Here is a 22466-nt window from a genome sequence, read left to right as displayed (position 1 = left end):
GCGTGAACGCGGTGCAAGTGGTAATTCGCCGTCGGAAAACTGTATGCTTTGATTATATGAACATATACATATATAGGATTTACACAGGTTTCCTTATAATTTGAAAGTATACAATTTAATAGAATAAACGAATAAAGATAAATATTGTTAAATAGGATCGATATCCACATAATTTAACGCACAGAGGGAAGCTGTTTCGAAACTATAAAATACATAGATCTTAAGATTTAGATCAAAAGCTTAAAAACGTATTCGAACCAATAGGATTAATGTATCCTCTCGATGCCATGGACTCGATGGGACTATGATCTGCAAGGCTTTTTCTTTTTTCATTCCTGCAAAATTTAAATTAGAGCGTCTGCTTAAAAACCGATCGCATCGATTGATGATATTTCCACCAAAACAGATTCATTTTTACGATTCGAGTTTCTTTTCTTTTTTTGATTAACTGATAGTTTTGTAATTATTCTTTAAGGATTTAGAAATGGGAAAATAGGTTGCACTATTCGCTTTAACTTAAGGTTTCATAGTATTCATAATTATTGTCTAAAGATCTGTAAGGAAAGGTATGCTATTGTCAATGAACTCAAGGAGGGGTGTTACGTTTTAGGTCTGCGACTGATCCATGTAGTTTAAAGCGGAAATGGCAGCGCCCAGCAAATGGATGGAGCCCGTGATGAGCACCTCTATGTGGCCGTTGTCCGTGTCAAAGCGCTGCCGGATGGAGGTAAAGGCGTCCGTTAGGGTGCTGTACACCTGACCGCTATCGGGCTGCTTCTCCTGCGTGCACATCTGACTCCATTGTGTGGCAATGTCGCGGACACGCATCATCCGCTGCTCGGGACTGAAGCGGACCATCACCTGGCTAGGAGCGTTAGGATTCGAGGTGGCGTAATTGGGTACAAAGCAGACCATGTCGTAGGCACAGGCGCGATTCACCAGGCTAAGCATCTGTCGGATATCCGAGCCTCCAGTGCGATTAAAGATGAGAATCCTGGGACTGGAACTGCAACAGGAACAGGACCGAAAGAAGAATGTTAAAAGAGTTCAGAGAGTAATTTAACAATCAGAGCACACTCACCTCTGGCTGATGCTCTCGGCAAACCATTTTGTGCACACGGCCATGCTCTCCATGGTGTGGGCTCCGTCTAGGTGGAGGCGCATGCCCCGGTACTCCACCAGCTGACAGCGGCCAGGCCAGTGAGCATTCAGCAGTCCCAGCAGGATCTCCGGTTCGAGCTTTGCTTCGTTGAGGGTGTAGTCGCGGTGGAGGGGTCCACTGGTCTGGGACAGCCAGTCGGTGGCCAAATGAATGGCCAGAGATCCGTTGAGTTTAACGACTTGGTTCAAGTTGTCCCAATGCTGGGCATACTGATTCGACTGAAAGTAGTGCCGGGTTGGGGGAACCTCGTGGAGAATGGCCTGATTCTCCTGCGCCCGCTGGCGGATCACTTGCAGGCACTCCGGCTGGCTGACATGCGTGTAGACATGGGCACCCGGCTTGATGATTCCCGCCTTCTGCCAGGCAATCTCCGGGAGCGTGTTGCCCAGCAGCTCGGTGTGCTCCAGGCCCAGCGAGGCAATCCCAACGGTGCGGACATTGCGCACAATGTTGGTGCAGTCATGCTCCCCTCCGATGCCCACCTCCAGCACGGCAACGTCCACACGCTCCTCGATGAACACGTGAAAGGCGAGGATCGTGAGGAACTTGAAATAAGCTGGCATGTCCAGCTCGAACTCCTGCCGCTCCTGCAGCCGCTTGTAGACCTTCCAGAACTGCTTCGTAAACTTCTCCTTGGCCAGCGGAAGGCCATCGATCCGGATCCGCTCAGTGGTGTACACAATGTGCGGAGAGCTGAAGAATCCAGTGTGAACTCCGTTGTGACGCAGCAGGGATTCCGTGAGAGCACACGTTGAGCCCTGCAAAGGAGGAGGTGTCAATATGCACGTACATATACGAGTATGTATGTATATATGCTCCTATCTTGCGGCCAAAGCTCAATGCTCGGCAAGAAATAATGGCGATGGATAATAGGCGTAGTAGGGTATTTCGACTATATGATACCCACTATAGCAGAGCAGTGGAGAGCTATTATAGGTGTAGTCGCAAAGGATCTTAGCTGTCGAAAAACGAATATGAATTAGCTACGAATACACTGCCAAAAAACTAAGTTTTAGGGTTGTAAATAGATGCCCATGCCTCTTAACGATATTTGACGGAGATTAGGCCTGTAGTATTTGTAAATTACGAATTCCATACGATCTGATACGAAACAGATGAAGATAAACGAGAACCCCAATGAAAAGTGATATTTTGTTTATGGGGTCTCGGAGCTCTGTTTCTGCTTCTGCGAATAGAATATACCCCGCCAGTAAGCAACGAGTAACGGGTACCGGGTACCAGGTACAACCAAAACATATCAATCTATAAACAAATTTCAAATTGAAAGCTAAAATAATCTAATCAGCAAATGAGCGATTAAACTTGCGAGAGGTGACTGAGAAACCTGATTGTGGTGCAGCGCTCTCTCAGTCTCTGGCAGAGAGCGTGCGAGAGCAACTGTTAATTTGGGTGGGCTCCAGCTGTTGATGTTGGATATTGGATTTTGGATGTTGGATAACAAACAAAAAACTGGTTCAGGCAAAAATGCCCTCAGCTATCAGCGCTTACCTTGCCCTTGGTGCCCGCCACATGGATGAAGGACAGCTGCTCGAGTTTGGTCAGGGGCAGGCCGCTGCGCTCCAGATATTTGAGAGTATCCGCCTTTGTGTTCACCCTGGGATTATCCATTGAGTTGCGTATTGTAACATCGTTCGACTGCAGAATGTTTAGCTGCTTGATGGCCGCCTGAAAATATACCAAGAGAGATATGGAGACAGGGCGAGGAGGAGCAGGAGATAGAACACACACTCACCTCAAATTCGGCATTAACATCCTTGTTGTCCGTTGCGGTGTCATTGTTGTTGTTGACCAGTCCCTTGGGATCGAAGACCAGCTTCTCCAGGGTTGGGCTCTCCTGCTGCTTTACTGCTGCATTCGATAGGAGCTTGGTCGGCATCTCAATGTTGTTGCGGATGTGGGATGTGCACAGCTGTTTCGTGGGCCTTGGCCCCCGTCGAATCTCATCTATCGACATTTCAGTCACTATCGCAGCTCGGCGTACGGTCTTGCTGTATTCACGTACTGAGCTCAATAGCCGACGAGCAGTCATATTTATAGAGACCACTGTTAACTCAGAACCCAGGTCTCTCACAATTCAATTTAAAAGGTACGGGTCTCAATTATGCTGGTTAGAACGACAGATATGTACGCTTAAGTGGGAATAATAACTAATAACACGGTTTACACAAGATCTGAAATATCAAATTTCTTTAGACAGCGCGTGTGCGTGCGGTCTATTGACAGATAAGATAGACCAGTGGCTTAATCGAAACACGTAGGCAAATTATATGTGCACACATATATAAGCGAAATAAATAGATAAACAAATTGTTATTTGAATATTATGCAAGATAACAAATTGCCGCCATATGACTATCGACTGCGATAGCTGAGTACGCAAGCGATAACTTTTGTCAACATTTTCATCACAAGTGGCAACGCCACCGAGCACATGCAATGCAACCAATACTGCGCAATACCCACACACACAAACGCGGCTAATAAGCAGACATGTGTGTGTCAGAAAATAAACATTTTCCAGTCTCCTTGTTTTGATCATAAGCAATACACACACTCGTCAGTTTCGAATTACAAAAATTTATTCTGTTTTCAGAGACGTCAGCGCACCAGATCTGAACAAGATTTACATTTTGTGCAAAGGCAACTTGATGATACACACACAGAAGCAACCAACACCGAATTTGAAGAACAGCTGATCATAAAGTAAAACAAGATGGAGAGCACGTGCGCGCTATTCATCATACATACGCTCAGTCAATGAAATGTCGGAGGAAAAGGCGGGCACTTCTGTTAAAAGGTATGGTATATTTCAATGAGAATTTGAGTGAAATTCAAGACGTAATATTTTCGGACAGCCTGCGCCTGGGTTTTTGCGAGGTCTGTGCCGCAAAGGAAGCCCAATATGCCTGCCCCAAGTGCGAAGTGAAGACCTGCAGCGTGGCCTGCGTCCAGATACACAAGAGGGAGCTCGACTGCGATGGTCTGCGGGATCGCACCAAGTTCGTGCCATTGAGCGAGATGACGGCCCGAGAAATGATGAGCGATTACTACTTCCTGGAGGAGTGCACGCGGTACGCGGATGACCGCAAGGGCGACCACGCCAAGCGCTATACCCAGCAGCAGCGATACCTGCCAGGGCCGCAGCATCGCATGCGCGCGGCAGCCCAAAAGCGGAACATTAAGCTTTCCCTGCTGCTGCCGCTCTTCAGTCGGCACAAGGAGAACACCACATTTCTGGACTGGAAGCGGAATCGCTTCTATTGGCGCATCGATTGGCTGTTTGCGAATGCTGCAGAGGAAGAGAAGGAGGAGCATGACCAGACGAAGTCCGCCCACTTTGTGGATGCTCGCTGTGATGAAGAACTGACTCTGGCCGCCCTCCTCCTTAAGTATGTGGATCCCAAGCAGGAGACAGCCCGCAAGAATCGCAAATGCCTCGTCCGCTATCAAACGGTGGGCATTGGTGGCCTGAGCTTTTGGCTGCAGGCCGAGGGCGTCCGGCGCAGCGCCACTCGCTGCTATCACCTGGAGGCAAACAAAACGCTGCGCGAGAATCTCTCCGGCAAGACTATTGTGGAGTTCCCCACCATCTTTGTCACCTATGCGCCGCATCCTCCGGCTGGCTACGAGACGATAGACAGTGGTGAGTTTTCAAGTCCTCTAGGTGCGTGTAACTCCTGAAATTCATTTCACTTTCCTTACAGATAAAGAATCGGATGATGAGCTCACAGGAAACGCATCTGATTCCCAATCGGAAGAGGAGGAGCCAGCATCTGCGAATACACCGAAAAAGGCAAAGATACTGCACGATTTTGATGAGATTCACGATGTCTACCATGCATTGGCTTCTGCTTATTCTGACGACGACGGGGACACAGATCACTGTGGTATTGAAGGAATGTTTCGTAAAGACATCGAGCTGTAAACCAAGAGAAGAGCCAAAGCAGAAGCGACAGAGTTTAAGATTGAGATTTGGTAGTCTCTGACTAGCTTGTGGCAAAACAGAAGGAAACTAGGGAAGATCCAAGCGTCTGATCGACCCTTAGCCTTAATAAGAGGATCCTGTGTAACATTATCTAGTACCTGAATATTAGCGGGGAAGTCGCAAGCAGCCCAAGCGAAGATAAATCAGAACAGATGCCTTATGTCCTTCTCTGGCCAGTACTACGATAATGAAAAATAAAGTAAAGATCGTGAATGAAACAGAGCCTTATGCATGTCCTACCGCTGCCAAATAAAATAATGATGTGGTTGGATGTATTTTTACATAAATTTTGTTGTATTTTTCTCTCATACACATTTGATTTAGGATTTATTTTAGGCTAATTAAACGTTTAGAATTGTATACCAAGTTTCTGCTCGAATTGGGGATCGGATCTGTTCGTCCCAACCATCAGAAATCATAATATATATATACATATATATATATGTATATCGAAGTGTGAAAAAACAAGTTACAGCTTGAGGCTAATTTGGGACATTTGTGTACAATTCGGTTCGGTTTTCAGTACAGCAATTGGTACCTTTATATACTCGTATATGCAGTATATACATATGTATGTATGTCTATATATATGTAAGTATATCAGCAGGCTGGACCGGAGGATCTTTAGTTTAATTTTGAAACACCAATTAGCAGAAATTTCGATTTTATAGATGTTTGTACATAATACATATGTGTGCTTATATATATATATATTTATATGTATATAGGTTTGCCTTATCATTGCCTTTCTTCTTTCCATATTTTAGGGTTTGTTTTTATCGTTTTTGCCTGCACCAGTTTTTCGTTTTAATTTAAATTAAGCATTAAAGCATCAAAGCAACAAAAATAAACACAATTCAATTCTAACAGAATAAAATATAAAACAAAATAATATATAGTAATTGGAATCATATTTCATATTGAATCATATTTTGCACACCAATCGCATCGCATCTCAGAAGGGACACAGAGAACCAAAAAAAAAAAAAAGTCGAGGATCGCATCTATCAATTCGATAATTCAACTATATAGAAAACACACAAGAATTTCGATTAGAGATAGGTGCACACATACCACACATACACATACATATTTGTATATACATATACTCGTATATATAGATAGATAGGTAGATAGTTGTTTTTAAAAGGTGAATAATGCATAAACCAATGACCTGTTCTGTTCTGTCTTGTGTGTCCTGCGCTCCCACCTCCCGCTCTTTGAATACATATCTCTTTGTCATCATTCTCTTCTCATACATCAGCTCTATACAACAACAACAACAAAAAAAAAAATAATCATAAAAACTATGCAACATACAAAAGAAATATCATATATATAAACAGAAATTGCTTTGTTGGGTTGGGGAGGGGAGTGGGAGTGGGATTTTAGGATAGAACGCGATAGAGGGGGACTGGATGGGGGGGGATGGGTATTACATATATATTTTGCTATTAGTACACAAATTGGTTTCATCTTTTCGCTAAACATTTAAAGATCGTTCGAAGGATGGTCGTACACATGCACCACGACACATACACACACACACACACACACCACTAACACACACAAACACCAAGATAAGGTTGGTAAAGGACAGACAACAAAGTAAATTAATGCAAGTTAGAATCGGATCATCTTGATCAGTAGTTTTTGTTGTTGGGGCGTGGCGGAAAGTGACATTTCTCCTGCGAAATTTTTCCCCCCGCCCCTGTGACCACCTGTGGTCACCTTTTGTGTGTGTGTTTCATGTGGCAGGCAGGCAGGTGGCAGGGTGAATGGGTGTGTGTGTGCGTGTGCTCTGGTTATGTGCGCGTGTGTGGTCTGGTCTTCTGGTATGGTAGTCTTTACGTAGCTCGAAGTTCAGCTAGAAAGAGAAATATATCGAATCAGTCGAGGAGGAGGCTCCACTGTGGGCTACGGACCGGTCCCACTCACATTTCGCTGGCATTTGGGCTCTGGCACCCCCGCTACTGCTAATGCGCAGGAGCGCATTCAGGGTCCTCCTGGAACAAAGTAACCCCCTTGTGGCACTGCAGCCGGCGCCATTATGGGGGCCAGGACATTCTCGGACGCCGCTGACATGGGCGCACCCGAAGGATTGAACACGTCCACATACGAGTTCTTTAGAGCTGCAGAAGGGAATAGTTTAGAGCACTCTCTCTTTTGCGGGGGGCATATCTTACTGCGATTGCGCTGCATTTTAAACATGTTCGACTGCAGCTTGGGCTGGGTGCCACCGGGAACTGGTGCCAGTGCTGCTTGTGTGTTGATGCCGAGGTCTGGCGATGGTATCGCAGGCGCTGGAGCTGGCGATGGCACCGTCGCTGGATATAGCTCGGGCGTCGGGACAGCAGCAGCTGCATAGTCATGCGGATTCCCATACATTTGTGGGTGCTGTGGGGCCGCCGCCGCCACCGCATCGTGCCCACTCATCAGATGGGGTGAGGGCATGCTGCCCAGCATATTTGGAGGTGGCGCACCCATGATGCCCATTCCCATGCCTAAGTCACTCATCTTTGGCGGCGGCTTAAAGCTTTCCGCCTCATCCGAATTGCCTTCGGTGTTGGTCCAGCACTTGCGCTCTTTGTCCCACACAATGGTGGGATTCTTGTCATCCGGCAGAATCATTTGGTTCTTCGGTTTCAGCGACAACTTGTTCCACAATCCCCCGAACCAACCGGCATTCTGATTGCCAGGTGCACTGCACACACAAGAGAGAAATATGATTAGGATGATTGATGGGTCTCTTGAAGTGTCGAGACTTACCCAATTTCTCCACCCGATCCTTGTTTGCCTCCTGCTCCTGCTGCTGGCTTGCTGCCGGCCGCTGCTCGGGCTGTGGCCGTGACCGTGCCCGTAGCCGCACCATCGTCCTCATCCCCGTAGCTCTTGGATTTTGGCATTGAGATTGCTGGTCTCCCACCCTGTGGCTGTTGTTGCTGATGCTGAAGCTGTCGAATGCGAATTCGGAATTCGAATGCGGAGTTAAAAAATGGCATTGGATTAGTTGTTTGATTTGTAGCTGTCGATAGGTACTATTCTTGAGATCTTTGGCTATTTCAGAACGTAGTATGCAGTATGCAAGGTTAGTTAACAATGAAAATACGAGTTTAGTTTGTGTTTTAATTGTAGCTTTAGTTCTAGTTTTAGTTGGTTAGTTCGGGGCGGAATAAATGAACAACAGAAACAGAATCGTGGGCAAAACGGGCAAACGGGCAAAACTGGCGCAGTCAAAACACTCTCTTCACATTCGATCATATTTTCTCCCTATCTGTATATCTCGGTAGACAGATTTCAGTATCATTAAAAGGCTTATGGGCTAGCGAAGGCTTACAAGGATATAATATATATGTATATATATATATATATATATATATATATATATATATATACTATATATAGTTTAACAGTTAGACAAGCTCCAGGTACTCAAACTCCAAACGATCTCTTTCACCTCTCTCAAATAACTGACAGATTTTGGCAAGAAAACTACTGTTCTGTTTTTTGGTAGTGAGATCAAGGAATCGATGCAATCGATTGCTGGATTATTCGACTACGGGCACAGGGCCAAGACTGTGTCTGTTTACAATCTTTTCTTAGAACTAAGCGCCTCCCCCTGACTGTGGCTGCTGCTGGTGGGTGCATCAATCTCGTAGGTTCGCACTGCTCCTCCCTTCTTCTTCTGCTGCTGCTGCTTGCTATCCAGATACGTCTCGAATTTACTCAGACTCTGCTCCACCTCGGAGCACATCTTCTTGTAGTTGAGCGGAATGGCGGGATTCGCAATCAGCTCTTGCATCGACCACACATGCTGTGGCTGTGCAGCGGCAGCCCCAACCGCTGAGATTGAGGCTGCTGTTCCAGCTCCAGCTCTAGTTTGTCCAGCCGATGGCTTGCTCTGGATGATGCCATATTTGTTAAGGAAATCATGGTCCTGCACCATCCCATAGTAGTCGCCATCTTCGTCGTCATCATCGTCGTCATCGTAGCAGTCATCCTCATCCCCATAGCCCATCAGCTCCTCCGCAAACTCGTCGTCTTCCTCGGCCTGCTCTTCGCCCTCGGCATCTTCATCGATCACGTAGTCACGTAGCATGTACCGATAGCGCTGCAACTCGCTGCGATCTGCATTCGCCTCTGGGTCATAGCTGTTGCTCTTGGACTGAGTCTGATCCTGGGTCTGGGACTGGGCTTGCGCCTGCGCCTGACTCAGGGGCATATCAATTGGATAGGTCCCATTAAATACGATGTGCGGCTTGCGGCAGAGCCTAGTGGCCGCGGCCGTCGGCTTAAAATGCGGCTGGGCCTGAGCCAAAGCCATACTGTTCTCATTCTGTTGTCCGATTTCCAGTTCCTGCTCCTGCTCGGAGGACTCATCAATGGTCGATGGTAAGTTAAAGTTGACCCGCTTAACTACTCCTGATCCTGATCCTGCTCCTGTTCCAGCTGCTGTTCCTCCTCTGATTCCTCCGCTGGTTGTGGTTGTTGTGATCTTGGACGCTGTGGAGGACTTCGCTATGGCCGCCCTAGCGGCTATGAAACGTGTGGGCGTTGTAAGCGTTTTGGGCGTTGATAAAACATGACAACTATTTTGACTGATGTTCGATTTTCTACAACTAATTAATTGCTTAGGAATGGCTGCTGATGCTGCGGCGGCGGCAAGTGTAGTTGATATGCTGCTGCGGTTGCAAATATTGCTGTGGCTGCTGCTGCTGCTGTTGCTGCTGTTGCTGGTAGCTTGGTGTCGTTTATTTATGGTAGTAAAGCTACTTACATCATTCAAATTGAATGCCTTTGTTGCTGCTGGCGCTGGCGTTGTCATCGCTTCTGCTGCCTCAATAGCTCCTTCTGCTGCTGCTGCTGCTGCTGCTGCTGCTGGTTCTGCTTTTGTGAGACGTGTTGTGACTGCTGTCTGTGGCTTAGTAGCGGAGGATGCTGCCATTTGGCGGAGGAGTGTCTTTGTCCTCTCCATCTCCATGCCAGACTTTGTAACTGGTGCCTTCGAGCCTTTCAAGGGATTGTTGCTGCTGTTACTGCGATAGTGTGGTTGTTGCTTTAGTTTTTGCTGCTGCTGTTGCAAGTGCTGTTGCAGGTGCAGCTGAAGCTGATATTGTTGCTGCTTTTGTTGCAGCTGTAACATATTCTGTTCATCCTCCTTGTCCTTATCCTTATCCTCATGTCCTGTGTCTGTATCTTGGTTCTCATTTAAATTCTCAATTCCTTCCGTTCGCTGCATTCCAATAATGTGTGCATGTGTGCGTTGAAGTGTGTGTGTGTTTGAATTAGAAACTCGTTAGCATATTTATATGGATTCCTATTTGCATGGCTACAACAGAACACAAGGGTCAAGGGTCACGACAGAAAAGAACTCAGAAACTTAGAACGAAATCAAATACAACAAAACAACACATGGAAGAATCAGGGGCAAGACATATCAAGGGACAGAAGGGACATAAATAACAAAAGAAACAAACATTCTTCCACTTTCTATATGGAAATCATTCCAGCACCCACCTCATCGCCATAGGGCGGCTGCTGCGTGCCCGACCAGTAGTCATATCCATAGCCAGGAGCTGAAACTGCCGCTGGATCCACTGTTTGGGCACCACCAGAATATGCCTCGGCCGCTGGTTCTATGTGGCCGCCATACGGGGCAGCAACCTGCTGTTGCTGTTGCTGCTCGTAGTGCTGTGCTGTTGTTGCATTGGGATCGTAGTACATCTGTTGCGGTTGCTGCTGTAACTGTTGGGTCTGCTGGCCATACGGTTCAGTTGGTAGCTCCTCCTGCGGCTGTACGTGAGGCTGCAGCTGCGTCTGCGGCGTTGGCTCGTAGTATTGCTGCTGCTGGTGCATCTGCTGCTCTGGCAGCTGTTGCTGGTGCACATCAGGCAAAGGTGGCTGCTCCTTGGGCAGATGTAGGGTATCCTCTAAGTTGCCACCATCATATTGCATATTAAGCTCCCGGAACTGTTGGTTCACCTGCGCGAATTGCTGATCGATGTCGTTCTGCTGCTGTTGCTGTTGTTGCTGTTGTTGCTGCTGCTGCAGCTCCTGTTGCTGTTGCTGCTGCACCTGCAGCTCCTGCCAATCGAAAATCAAACAAAAACTCGGTCAAGAGAAAACAATTGCACAGAGAGATTCGAGTGGATCACTCACCACATCGGCCATGTCCCGCAGCTGACGCAACCAGGCCTTCTCCTCAGGCGCGGAGGGGTCCTTGCTGCTGCTGCTGCTGCCGCTGTTGTTGCCGATCGGAGGACCTGCAAACGACACCCGATTGATCAGGATGGGATCGTGGTAGCGCAAACGCTCGGCCAGGCCGCAAACCTAGAGAAAACACATCACATGGCGTCACAGAATTTAAAGGAAGCGGGTTGCATTAGAGGGTTCTCAGAACTTACGCGCTGAATAAAATCACTGTCATAGCTCTCGGGCTTGAGTTCAATGTGTTTAGCTATCTGCTCCAGGTAGTTGGTGCAGCGGAAATGCTGTCCATAGTCGAGGATGCGCGTGGCCAGCAGGAACTTGTAGTGCTGGAAGTTGGGAATGCTGAACTTTTGGTCGAACAGCGAGCGGGCGTACTCGTAGATCTCCGTCATGATGATGGCCTCGTTGCTGGCAAACTCGTTGAAATGCTTGTAGTGGGAGGCGCCCAGCAGGATGAGTCTGTGGATCAGAATCAGAATATTGGAAAGTGCTATCTTTGAGCTATGATCGATGGGCACTGGACATTGCCATTTACCTCGGAACGTTGGCCGTTAGCGCCGTCAGCTGGGTGGCTGAGCTGTCGTATCGTCCAAACTCCTCCTGGGCGACCAGATAGCAGAAGTGGGCCGCATATATGTCCCCGCGCTGGAAGAGAGTGTCACCCAGGGCTACCACCGAGCTGCGATCGTACTCCGGTTGGCGCGACTTGTTCGTCACGAGAATGGAGAGGTGGGAGCGCCAGTCGCCCCACTGCTCGTCCCTCAGCTGGCTGACGCAGGCCGGTGTGTGGCAGCTCTTCATCTGGTAGAGCGTCTGCAGCGGATCGTTGGCCTTGATAGCGCGATTGAGGAACTTCTGGGCCACGTCTGTCAGGGCATAGCGGTCCTCGTACAGAGCCAGAAAGAAGGCGTGCGTCCACAGGTTGTTATCGGTGGCCCACTGGAGAGCCTCCTCCACATTGCCGCGCAGGACATAGCTGCGGAACTTGTCCGTGGCCGCCTGCTCCGATAGCGTCGCTGGATTCCCTTTCCCCGTGCCGCCAGCACCACTGGAGGCATCAGCACCAGATCCAGCGCCAGGAACGGCAGTCTGTTCGTCGTCGTCGTCTGGGGATGGACTGGCCCTGGTGGCAGCCGCTTCGCTCTCAGCTTCCGAATCCACAGCTGGCTCCGCTCGCTCCGATGCCTCTGGATAGGCGTCGGGCTCTGTTTCGGACGTGGTATCCAGCTCGGCCGGATTGTAGGGATACTCCTGCTGGTTCTCCAGCAGCAGATCGCCCACATCCGTGTCGGCAATGTACTAAGGGGCGAAAGAGAATGTGGAGGAGCTTAATGAAGGATGCCCAGGATACGCTGTGAATGTGAACGACGAATTACAAATGACTTACCCCGTTCTGGCGCAGCAGAAGGATGAGCAGATTCCACATGAGTGCATGCGAGGACCGGTACTTCTCCACGGAGCCCTGGGGCTTCTTCTGCGTGGCATACAGCAGCGTGCAGCCGCGGTTGGGGCCGAGTCGTATCTGCTCCTTGCAGAAACTAATGATCTTGTCCTTATGCAACTTGCGGCCCTGCAGGGGTCCCGGGTACATGCGCAGCAAACTGCTTGTGCCGTCACGGAAGCGCGGTGCCGCCACCTCCACATCGTTGCGCAGGCGGCCGCGTCCGGCGTACTTTGGCTTCACCTTCAGTAGCAGGCTCATCGCGTACGAGGCTACCAGATGCGGCCGGTTGTACATAAGTGGGGTGCGCCTCCTGGGCGGACGGGCCACCGATGTCGGGGCAGCTGCAGCTGCAGCCGCAGCCAGGCCACCGTAAGAGGACAGAGAAGTTGCTGCCACATCGCCAGCTCTGGGCGAGCAGAACAGCAACAACAGTCAGAGAATAGATTAGAAACGAGTTGAAAAGTGAGAAAGGAGGGCAACACACAAAATAATGGAAACAAATCAAATGTGAAACTAACAAAAGTTTTCCATGCAAAACTGAAGGCAGGACAGCGGGGAGGGATATATGGGACACGGGGACGGGCGACAGGGGATCGATCGGCGAGAGGATGGACTTAGAAAGTGCCCCTCCGCATGCAGCAGAGTATAAACGTTTCGTCAGTAGATAAGAAAAAAAAAGAGAGAAGAATGGAACGGAATGGAACGGAATGGAATGATTTGATTATTTGCTTAGATTCTATTCAGTCGGACGGACTAATTTCCCCCCACCCCAAAAAACTCCATAACTCCCCAAAACACATCCCAGCGAGAGACACTGAAAAAGATAGACCTGAGAGATGGGGCGCCCAAAAGCAATCGATAAGTCGATAGAAACCCAAAAGCTTTCCTCCGTACAGCCCTGGCGCATAACCAAACAGATGGAATGTAATGGACAAAGCCAAAGCATGAGTGAGTGGGATGGGGAGTGAGAGTGGGATTGGGAGTGGGAGTGGGAGTGGGACAGACATTGTGATCCTTGTAAATGCATAAAAACGTCCCGGATGCCAGGAGGAAGGAGAAGGAGGACCTACGAGAGCTGGAGAGTAACGAAGACTCAGTAGAGCGGAGGACTTTGTTGTTTGGATATATTTAGAGAGAAAAAGAGACTTTTCATTGAGATTTTGTGACCACCTGATATCGAGGCCGCATTCAGAGCCAGCATAATATAGGCCGCTGCAACGTGAGCTTCGTCCTGTTCCATTCGGATCCGCCGCATTTAGATTGCTTAGCGATCGGGCACTGGCCAGGAAATGATGCCCATAGATAAATCTCCGGGTGCTAAACGATTCACCGCCGCCATAGAAGCTGGCACTGCTGTCCGTCGCCGCCTCCATGGCCACCATGCTGCGGTTAAGGAACTCATGCTGCTGCTGTAGCTGCTGCTGGAGCTGTTGCTGGAGCTGTTTCTGGTAGAGCAGCTCGGTATAATTTCGACGATGGTTGTCGTTAGCTTGATTTTGTATGTATGCGTGTGTATACCTAGACATGGGGAGTAGGGAGGAAGGCACAAATGATGTTTGGCGTTTTTGCGTTTTGTTTTTATGAATTTGGTTAGAAACGAGAACAGTGTTTTAAAGGTTATATACGATCACAGTATACGATCATGGTATACCAAAAGTAAGGTGAGCCATTGCAGGACCAGGATCTACCATTCTCTGCTCACATAGTAGCCGCATCTGCGATCCGAGCGAGAGAGCGCCGTGGCGGACTGTCATACCTTAATGTTGGTGTACCTTGATTTTGCTATTGCTTGCTTCTTTTGCAATTGCTTTGCTTCTGATGTGCTTTGTTAGTAGAAAACAACAACAACACACACACACACACACACACACACACACACACACACACACACACACATGGAATGGAATTGGAGCAGGAGCTGGAACGGATCGAAACGGAACATTAAGTGAGTGAGATGTGGAGTACACCTACATACACGCACAGAAAAGAGAAAGCTGAGGCGAGCATGCGCAAGGCGAATGAAAGATCAGGTTGAGCGGAACGAACAGATCGATTCATGAGTGGGTGTGTGGGTGGGTGGGTGGCGATGATGACGGTGGATGAAGAGCGGGTGTGTTGTGTGCAAGGTACGGCAATACGCATACAGGATAGTACACGATCGATCGGTATTACGATAGTACACCGAGAACCTCTTTCTATCTAATCATTAACTAATCATTACGAGTTTCTACAAATTAGCATTTCTTTGGGTTAATTCCCAAAATCCAACCTCAACAATTAACGGGTGGAACAGAAGGTGGAACGGGTGGGAGGCGGTGGGTATACACGTGTTAATCAACATTTGAGATTAGCATCACGCGGAGACAGGTACGGATACAGATACGGATACGGATACGGATAAGGGAGCAATTGCTACGTCAACGAGGGGGGAATGGGGAATCAGGACTGATTAAGAGGGAGAGAGATAGCCATACATATTGTACATGTACATACGGGTACATGTATGCACGCACAATGTATGGGTGGGTGGGTGGTTGTAGGTATAAAGTTAACAAAACGTATAAACCAACAAACTCAAGGAATGCAAAAAACAATACTCGGTCGACAATACCCGAAAACCTTTAACCCCTTCGCGACCTTGCAGAGGGATGGATTTTTGACAAATGCGGCACCAATTGGAGGGAGATAGAGAGTATGAGAGAATCGCTAGCTCGCTCTCTCTTTCTCTCTTTGGAAAGCTTCGACGACGAAACACTTATAGCAAATAAGGTGTCGCAACAGAATCCAGACAATTTCCAATTGGAAGGTACCGCATTGGTGACGTCTCAACACCAGCGAGTGTCTCGCTTTCTGCAAGATCTGAGGGGGCGGCGGGCTGAAGGATTGAAGTCAACCGTTTTTGAAAACGGATGCAGGATACAGGATCCAGTTGGTCCACTTACCGTTCTCGTTCTGTAAGCAGGTCACCCTCCTTACCAGTCGTCCGCATGACATCCGTCATTTGGACTCCTGCATTAATCATCGTCTGCTGCTGATGATGCTGGTGCTGGACCGGAGCGACACCGGCCATGCTGTACGGAGCCGCTGCCGTCATCGAGTTGAGCATTTGGGCATAGAACTTGGCGTACGTGTCCGCATAGGCTCGGGGATTTCTCGACATCTGCTCGTACATTCCGTACGGATCGTAGCCAGTTCCCGCATACGGGGCGTAGTTGCGTCGCTTGGAGCTGCCACTGCCACCGCCAACGCCACCGCCGCCGCCGCCACCACCGCCATTGGTGCGCTCCTTTTCCAGGTCGCTGTTGCGAGAGCTCTTCCGGCGGTACTCCTCGTACCCGTCCCAGTGCCGTTGATCCGGATGCGGATGGCGACGTCGCCGTTCCAGGGTGCTATCATCGTTGCTGCGCCTCTGTGGCCGTTGATCGCTGGTGGTTTCATGACCACGATCGCGATCGCGCCTCCCACCGCTCTGGCGACTGCTCTTCTCCGATTGCTTGATGGAGCGACGAGTCGAGTATTGGCCACGCTCTCGCTCATAGTCATCATAGTCGTAGTCGTCCTCGGGCGCGGTCCCAGTGCGTCTCTGGCGGTCTCTGCCGCCATTCTTGCTGCTGCGGCCACCTATGCTGCTGGGTCCGCCGCCGGGGCCAACGCTTCCTCCATCTAGCAGCATCTCGCTGTCAGCGCCCATGTGGCTCGAGTCGGGACCATCGGACTCTCCATCGTAGTTGCTGTTGTTGTAGCGGCGAGAGTGCTCCGGGTAACGCTCCTGATCCTCTCCACCGCTGTGGTACTTGTTCGATCGCCGGCGCCAGTTGCGCTCCCGATCCCGATCGCGTTCCCGCTCCCATTCCAGGTCTGTGTCAGGATTGCGACGCCGACCATGCGTCGACGGCTGGCTGTTGCCCTCGTGGCTGCGGCGATGACTGTCCCGCACGGACTTGCTCTCCCCAGGTCCGGGTGGGCCGGCGCCCCGCACAGAGTCCTCCGTCTCGCCGTCGTAGTTGTTGTAGTGGCCATGACCCCCACCACCACCACGACGTCCGCGCCGATCATCGAGCAGTTCTCGTCGATCGTGCTCCCTGTCGCGTTCTCGCTCGCGCTCGCTGAGCAGAAAATCGTCCGACTCCTCGTCAGACTCCAGGTCCAAGGAGGCATTTCCTATCCGCGACATCCTCTGGCCGGCTTGGGGACGCTTCTTCTCCAATCTCTGTTGCTGCTGCTGCTGCTGTTGTTGTTGCTGTTGTTGCTGCTGGTTCTGCTGCAGGGGCTGCTGGTGAGAGGCGATGGCGCCGGAAGAGGCAGCCGCTGGAGCCGACTGTGATGCGGGATTGTGATGCATGGCCTCGGCATCTTCGGGGAGGCTGTGATGTAGTTGTTGCTGTAGCGGCAGCTCCGGAACGACAGCCGGAACTCCGCCTAAGGCAAGGTTTGGTGGTGGCTCGTCTCGATCCTCCAGATTCTCGCCATCGAGGACAACCTCACGCTGCTCCCGCACAGACACGTTGGGAGTCGTCTCCACACCCGTCACCACACGACGTGGCGGCGTCTGATAGAGATTGCGATCATCGACACGGAGGGGCGGCTGCTCCCCCTCGGAGGTGTCCTCGCCATCGGCCTGACGCTCCTCCATATGAAGGGCCGCCTGAACAACATTCATGGCCGTGGCCGGTGGCTGTTCGGTGCCCGTGACGAGTCGCTGCTGCTCCAACTCAGGCTGGCCCAGCACCAAACGCGACAAACCGGGCGGCGGCAGCAGGCCAGTATCCGTCTCCGCCTCCCAGTTGGCCTCCCCCTCCCCCTCGGGCTGCTCCGACAGGTGACTGGTCTGCAGATACTGTGCCCGCTCGTCGTTGGGTGCGGCCAGTACCTCCAGGTTCTCATAGGCGGCCCCCATCTCCAGGGGTGACGACTCGTGGAGTGGTGGCGGAATCACCAGCTGCTGCTGCTGTGTGGATGGCGCGGGTAAAATGGAGGATGCAACTGTGGGAATCGATCCCGGAACTGCCGGCGTTGTCAATATATTGAAAGATTCCGCTGTTGGTGCTACTACTGCTGCTGTTGCTGCTGTCACAGGACCTTGTGCTGGTAGTGGCGCGAGTGCCGTGGCCGGCTGCGGAGGAGCAGAGGCACTTGCTTGTGTGGCGGCCAGTATGTTGACCCGTTTGCTGGGTCCAGTGGAACGCTTGAAGGGGTTGCCGCCTGGACTGGCTGTGATCGGTGGCAGGGCAGCAGGTGGAGCTATTGCCACCAATCCACCTACTCCTCCTGGCGCCACTTCTGCCCCTCCAGTCGCAGATGGTTGATTCTGAAAGGCTCGCGGCGGAACAATCGCATCTAGTTCTGGTTCCTGGCCCACCTCTAGCGGAGGCTGTTGAAAATGGAGTTGTTGGAGGTGCTGCTGCAGCGGCTGTAGCAGTGGTGGCTGTAGCGGTGGTGGCTGTAGCGGTGGTGGCTGTAGCGTTGGTGGCTGTAGCGGTGGTGGCTGTAGCGGCTGCTGTTCCACGGGTGGCGGAAGTTCCAAATTGTTGCTACTGTTGTTGTTGTGGTTGGCGAAGGCCTGCCAGCTGCTGCCCTGCGACCCCTGCATGTTGAATGCATCCTCGACTAAGTTACTTGGCGGTGGCTCCAGCACGGCCTCGTTGCTGTGGCTCTGGCTATTGTTGTTGCTGTTGTTGCTGTTATTATTCGTCTCATTCCAATCGCCCCAGTCTCCCCAGCCATCGTTCCGTCCGCTGATGGTGCTGCCGGTGTTGATGTTGTTGTTATTCTGGATGCTGCTGCTACTGTTGTCAAAGGAATCCATTGGGACTTCGGGATTCATCTGATGTTGCGGAGTTGTTGTTTGAGGTGGAGGAGGATGGTAATACATTTGAGGGGGATGTAACTCTGGCTGAGGCAGATTCGATGGCGCCTGCTGACCACCACCTGGGACTGCAAAGTAGTTGCTGTAATTTAGCGGCGGCTGCTGCTGCTGCTGCGGGTGCTGCTGCTCCTCTGGCCAGTATTGTTGCTGCTGGCCAAGTGGTGGTGGTGCCTGTTGCTGTTGGAAAATTTGGCTGGCATAGACAGGCTGCGGCTGCGGCTGCTGCTGCTGCTGCTGTTGGTGTTGGTGTTGCAGTTGCTGCTGATGGAGATGTGCCTGGTGCTGCTGCAGCTGTGCCTGCTGCTGAGGATGCTGCTGAGTTGGCAGCCAGGGAGCATTGTTATGCAGCATGTTCGGGCTCTCCTTTAGCTGTAAGAACAGGAAATTTCACTGATTAGTTATCAGGAAACACACGCACTTGCACACAGAAGAAGGAGCAGGGAATCAAATCGAATCGAATCAAAATGCCAGCGGGCGCTACTACTACCTGTTCCTGCCCAGTTCTTGCATAATTTCCATTGAATGTTTCACCCATTGAATCCGCCGCAGTGGACAACACACACACTTCCATTACATCCTCCCCTCCCTTGCCGGCCTCCTTGAATGCCTCTGTGAGGCTGAGCACACGGGCACGAGCACGAGCCTTCAGCCAAGACATCGCAGCTCGGTAACGAAAAAACCCGTTTTTCCAGATGAATTATGTATATGTATGTATGCAAAGTTACCGTTTCTTCTTATGCTCTCCCATGAAATAAAATAAAATCCTTATCGCCATACAAAAAAAAAAACAAAAAACAGAACCTCGGTTCAGTTAAGAAAAAATGCAAAAAAAAAAACATCAAAAGCAAAACGTTAAAAGTTTACGTGGACGTTTGCTTTTGGGTCCGTCCGTCCGTTCATTCCCCTCCTCAGCCGCCTCTGCTGTTACTCTATCCCTCTCTCTTCCTCTTCTGTTACTGGTTACCCTACCACTGTTTTCGCTCTCTTCTTAACGCAGCAGGTTTTTCGTGAGTTCGTTTTGATTATTTTTTTTCTTGATTTCTGGATTTGCAAGTTAATAATTTTCGATGGGCTGATCGGTTGTATATATAAATTATTTCAATATTTTCAATGCGATCTTTTTTCCTTTTGCTTTGAACGTCAAAAGTGAAAACACTCGAAACAAAAAAATAATTGGAGCAGTGGTTTGAAGAGAGAGAGAGAGAGAGATGGAAAGAGTGGCTATAGCGGTGGTGATCCCAGCGGATGTCGCCAGTCCCCAGATTCTTGCGGATTGTCACTTGCTTCATATGTACTATAATAATACTTCTTGGTTAGGCTCTTTGGTCAGTTGCCATTGTCAATTTATTATAAAAATAACACTGCTGTTAACACAGGAAAGTCACACACACACCGCCTTCTGAGAGCCGCTCTCACACACACACACATACACAAACACACACACACACACACACACGCACGCAAGTACAAGTGGATGTCAGTTGTCAGGCCGTCCGTTTAATTTTTTTTGCTCCGCTCCGCAACAGCTTTCAATTAGCAGAGATATGGACAATTTTGGGCCATTACTTACACAAAAAACTCGTTGTTTTACACGCACAAAGAACTGTTCTCGATATTGACTAACAAATACATTTACTAAATTAGTTGTAGTTAAATTGGTAGTCTATTTAACCATTAAAGATTTTCCTGCCGTGCAAATGCCAACTCGACTAGGGATGCGCATTTACCGATACAATATAAAGACTGGCCCTCAGAAATATACCAAAATATACCATAAATATATCGATGAAAAACGAATTCAGCCCATTTAAACCCCCTTTATTTAAACTAGATAACAACTTGAGTTCTACCGTCGAAAACTATACAAAACAATAATTACTCTTTTAGGTACATGCTATCCTTCATCTTACGTTAAAAAAGACCACGAAATATATCTCACCTAAGCTGCGTTACTCTTCAAGATTCACAATTTACGTGGAGTGTATTTTATTGCCCACTGGTCGACAAAGGACTAATGTTCCTTGGATATCATATTCCTCTATTTTGATATTTGGTTTAATATTATTCGCTGGAGAGGACTGTCAGCCCTAAACACAGAATTTTACCCCATTGATGATTCAAGTTCCTACAAAATAGGCTTATTTTATATGCGTCCTTTAATTTATTTGTGTCTAAAATAAGATTTAAGCAAAAAAGTCAACAACAAGTTATTCGTAAAAGAGCAGTGACTGTTGTTTTGAAATGATAATCACAAAAGCGCGAGGGCAACGCTCTCACACAGCAACATCGCAGTCCAATACTACAGTCGCAAACGGTCACAATACCAAGCGATATGCATAGTGTGACCATTACAAAGAACGCGTTAGGACTACTCTGACGCGAACAGCTGACTTTAGGCAATATAAGCAAAGTCGCGTGCTTGAACATTCACATTCGTAATTGAACCTGCGCACCCAATTTTCTCTTCAGAGCATAATTGAACCTCCGCATCCAATTTTTCCTCGGAGCTGAACCTCCGCAACCAATCTTCTCCGCAGAGCCTACGTGAACCACCGCAACCAATTTTCTTTTCGGAGCTTAACCTCTTCACCCAATCTGCAAGGAGCGTCTTCAAACCACCGCAACGAATCTTTTACGCTGAGCATACTTCAACCTTTGCGACCCAGACTAACGCCAATTGGACGACCACCGACCAGCACAAAGCAAAGGCTGCATCCTTGTCTTCAAAAGACTGACTTTTCATGTAATCAAATCGTTTCGGATCGATGTGCTTTTCTGTTAGCTTAGGTGCCAAACGAAAAGAGTTTAATGAATCGACTTCATAAAACTTTTCGATAACTTTCCATGTCGGTTTTCCGACTGGTGTAATTATGTCGTTTCAAGAAGTTATTTCTAACACTCTTGAATAGATGTACGTAATCGCACACGAACTGAGTGACTGGCGGACTGATCAATCTTTCACGGTCTATTTTCTCAAGAGCCGCCGTGCTTACTGCTGCCTGATCGCAGACTATAGCGCGGACATTTAAGCTGGCTGCAGTGCAACACTTAACCGTCTGACCAATAGCTTGGGTGTTTGTTACGTTTTTTTTAACAATCAATTGAGTTACAAAAATAGATGTAATCACAGACCAGCCATCGAACCAGGAATTAAAGCATTCCAGTTGCTAGGAAGGCGTATTTTTCTTATCGAAAATCGTATCTCCCAGGTGTATGTAACCAATAGCTCGGTCACCCGAGGGCATACACGTATTTCATAAAAAAATGAGCACACAATTTATTTGACTTCATTGCAGATGAAACTACTCTTCATCTTCCATCTTGTTTTCCTTTGTAATATATATCATATATATATATATATTTCATATCATATCACACCTTGTCCCTGGGCTCTTGGCACTGACTTTGGGGGAGTTCGGCTTGCAGATGGAGAGGAGTATGGGACTGGGATCCTCCTTGGGCTATCATATTGCCAGCCAATTGTTTCGCTTTTAATCGTCGAAATACTCTTCCAGGGAATTTTGATTGAATCACTTGGTATTTGAAAATATGTTGACCGCCAAATTGGTTTTCATGTAATCAAATCGTTTCGGATCGATGTGCTTTTCTGTTAGCTTAGGTGCCAAACGAAAAGAGTTTAATGAATCGACTTCATAAAACTTTTCGATAACTTTCCATGTCGGTTTTCCGACTGGTGTAATTATGTCGTTTCAAGAAGTTATTTCTAACACTCTTGAATAGATGTACGTAATCGCACACGAACTGAGTGACTGGCGGA

At 48.9% G+C, this 22466-nt stretch overlaps 3 protein-coding genes across 3 annotated transcripts; 1 reads left to right on the top strand and 2 right to left on the bottom strand.

Moving 5' to 3' along the window:
* Nucleotides 1-93: 93 nt before the first annotated feature.
* Nucleotides 94-3384, bottom strand: LOC6603222 (folylpolyglutamate synthase, mitochondrial). Its single transcript, XM_002028182.2, has 4 exons — nucleotides 2916-3384; nucleotides 2672-2848; nucleotides 1082-1920; nucleotides 94-1006 (listed from the first exon to the last, which is right to left on the bottom strand). The coding sequence occupies exons 1-4, from the start codon at nucleotides 3210-3212 to the stop codon at nucleotides 607-609; spliced, it is 1713 nt and encodes a 570-aa protein (XP_002028218.2). The 5' UTR covers nucleotides 3213-3384; the 3' UTR covers nucleotides 94-606.
* Nucleotides 3385-3945: 561 nt separating this feature from the next.
* LOC6603223 (box C/D snoRNA protein 1) lies at nucleotides 3946-5455 on the top strand. The gene is made up of 3 exons (XM_026989649.1): nucleotides 3946-3980; nucleotides 4039-4826; nucleotides 4888-5455. Exons 1-3 carry the CDS (start codon nucleotides 3946-3948, stop codon nucleotides 5106-5108), a joined length of 1044 nt encoding a protein of 347 aa, XP_026845450.1. The 3' UTR covers nucleotides 5109-5455.
* Nucleotides 5456-6485: 1030 nt separating this feature from the next.
* On the bottom strand, nucleotides 6486-19057 carry LOC6603224. The gene is given in 12 exon segments (XM_026989481.1): nucleotides 6486-7035; nucleotides 7107-7300; nucleotides 7355-7872; nucleotides 7938-8122; nucleotides 9946-10401; nucleotides 10686-11234; nucleotides 11328-11498; nucleotides 11573-11837; nucleotides 11914-12677; nucleotides 12766-13228; nucleotides 13990-14340; nucleotides 15765-19057. Coding segments are annotated over 11 exon segments (7134 nt in total). The 5' UTR covers nucleotides 19040-19057; the 3' UTR covers nucleotides 6486-7035; nucleotides 7107-7163.
* Nucleotides 19058-22466: the final 3409 nt, after the last annotated feature.

This window comes from Drosophila persimilis, unplaced genomic scaffold, assembly GCF_003286085.1.
Source record: "Drosophila persimilis strain 14011-0111.01,24,50 unplaced genomic scaffold, DperRS2 tig00000431-arrow-pilon, whole genome shotgun sequence".
Taxonomy (NCBI): domain Eukaryota; kingdom Metazoa; phylum Arthropoda; class Insecta; order Diptera; family Drosophilidae; genus Drosophila; species Drosophila persimilis.
This window is presented reverse-complemented; position numbering and strand designations above follow the sequence as displayed.

Coding starts and splice junctions, on each gene's coding strand:
- LOC6603223 (XM_026989649.1), top strand. CDS start 3,946: ATGTCGGAGGAAAAGGCGGGCACTTCTGTTAAAAG. Junction 3,981..4,038: donor GCGGGCACTTCTGTTAAAAG/GTATGGTATATT, acceptor ATTTTCGGACAG/CCTGCGCCTGGGTTTTTGCG. Junction 4,827..4,887: donor CTACGAGACGATAGACAGTG/GTGAGTTTTCAA, acceptor CTTTCCTTACAG/ATAAAGAATCGGATGATGAG.
- LOC6603222 (XM_002028182.2), bottom strand. CDS start 3,212: ATGACTGCTCGTCGGCTATTGAGCTCAGTACGTGAATACAGCAAGACC. Junction 2,849..2,915: donor ATGTTAATGCCGAATTTGAG/GTGAGTGTGTGT, acceptor GTATATTTTCAG/GCGGCCATCAAGCAGCTAAA. Junction 1,007..1,081: donor GCCGAGAGCATCAGCCAGAG/GTGAGTGTGCTC, acceptor TTCCTGTTGCAG/TTCCAGTCCCAGGATTCTCA.